Source organism: Protobothrops mucrosquamatus, unplaced genomic scaffold (genome assembly GCF_001527695.2).
Source record: "Protobothrops mucrosquamatus isolate PMUCROS unplaced genomic scaffold, P.Mucros_1.0 scaffold46, whole genome shotgun sequence".
Taxonomy (NCBI): Eukaryota; Metazoa; Chordata; class Lepidosauria; order Squamata; family Viperidae; genus Protobothrops; species Protobothrops mucrosquamatus.
The window spans coordinates 141,846-142,956 of record NW_015386428.1 but is presented as its reverse complement, the minus strand read 5'-3'; the positions used below and the strand labels follow the sequence as shown (position 1 = coordinate 142,956).

The 1,111-nt window shown below is 75.9% G+C and overlaps 1 protein-coding gene across 1 annotated transcript in view; it reads right to left on the bottom strand.

The window, feature by feature from the left end:
• UTP11 (UTP11 small subunit processome component) overlaps positions 1-681 on the bottom strand; it is a 4,626-nt gene extending 3,945 nt beyond the window's left edge. Inside the window, exons 1-4 of the mRNA XM_015811619.1 lie at positions 622-681; positions 458-519; positions 278-380; positions 31-144 (exon numbers count right to left, since the gene is read on the bottom strand). Coding sequence (XP_015667105.1) covers positions 31-144; positions 278-380; positions 458-519; positions 622-681 — 339 coding nt within the window. The remainder of the gene's footprint in view (positions 1-30; positions 145-277; positions 381-457; positions 520-621) is intronic.
• Between the last annotated feature and the right edge of the window lie 430 nt (positions 682-1,111).

The window sequence follows — 1,111 nt, the reverse complement described above, 5'->3', positions numbered from 1 at the left end:
ACAGCCCTGCCGGGAAGGGGGTCTTCTCACCTGGACCTCGGCCGCCCGCTTCATCTCCACGTACTTCAGGTCCTGCGTCTTCAGCAGCTTCTGCTGCTCGGGCGGCGGCTCTTCTTCCCGCTGGCCGATCAGGTGCGCCCCGTCCTGCCGGCAAGGAAGCGGGCGTCGGGCTCCGAGGGCAGAGGACCCGGGACCCTTTCGGCCACCCCTGGCCCACGCCCGCGGAGCCCGGGCTGGAGGGGCCACCTACACCCCCCCACACGCCCCCCCAACCCACCTGCAGCCGCTCGCGGGTCATCCGGAAGTAGAACTCGTCGGGGTTCTTCTCCTGCGCCCGGCGGCGCAGCGCCCGCAACGCATCCCGCTTCTTGTGGAAGTCGCTGCGGGGGAAAGGCGCGGGGTCAGCAGCCCCAGGGAGACCCCCCCGCCCCCCCCGCCCGCGAGGCCCGTCACTCACGCGGCGCGCAGCCGGTAGTCGCCCTTCTTCTCGAGCAGCCCCAGCGCCCTTCGCGAGGCCAGCTGAGGGGAAACGCGCAGTCAGTGGGGGAGGGGGGGAGAAAGAGACATCCCCCCGGCCAGCACCCGCCTCCCGCCCCCCCCCCGCGACCCCCCGGAGCCCACCTGGCCCCGCTCGAGGTGCTGCCGCTGCCGCGACTTGGCCGCTTTCGTGAACGCCGCCATGGCTCCCGCTCCCGGCGAAGGGCCGCCCCGTCCGCGCTACGCAGGCGCGGTAGGCGGGGCCTGCGTCCCTCGCGCGCTCCCGACCCGTTGGGCGGGGCCGCGCCTCTAGCTCCCAAGCCCGCCCCCCCCCACGTGCGGCGGCGGCGGCGGCCCCGCCTCCGGGCTCCCAGGCCACGCCCTCGGGGGGGGAAAGGCGGGCGGCTCGCGTGGCCGCTCGGACTCGGCGGGCTGCCTCCGACGGGCTCCGTCGCGCGACGGACCGCTGCCGGTAAGAGCGGGCGAGGGGCGCCGGGGGGTGGTGGTGGGGCGGTCCCGGCGGCTGGAGCAGCGCGGGCGGGCCGGCGGGTGGGCGATCGAAGGGGGGAAAGCCGCCGCTTTGTCCCTTTGTTCGCGCTTCCCCTCCTGGGTTTATGCCCGGGGCGGAGCGGAG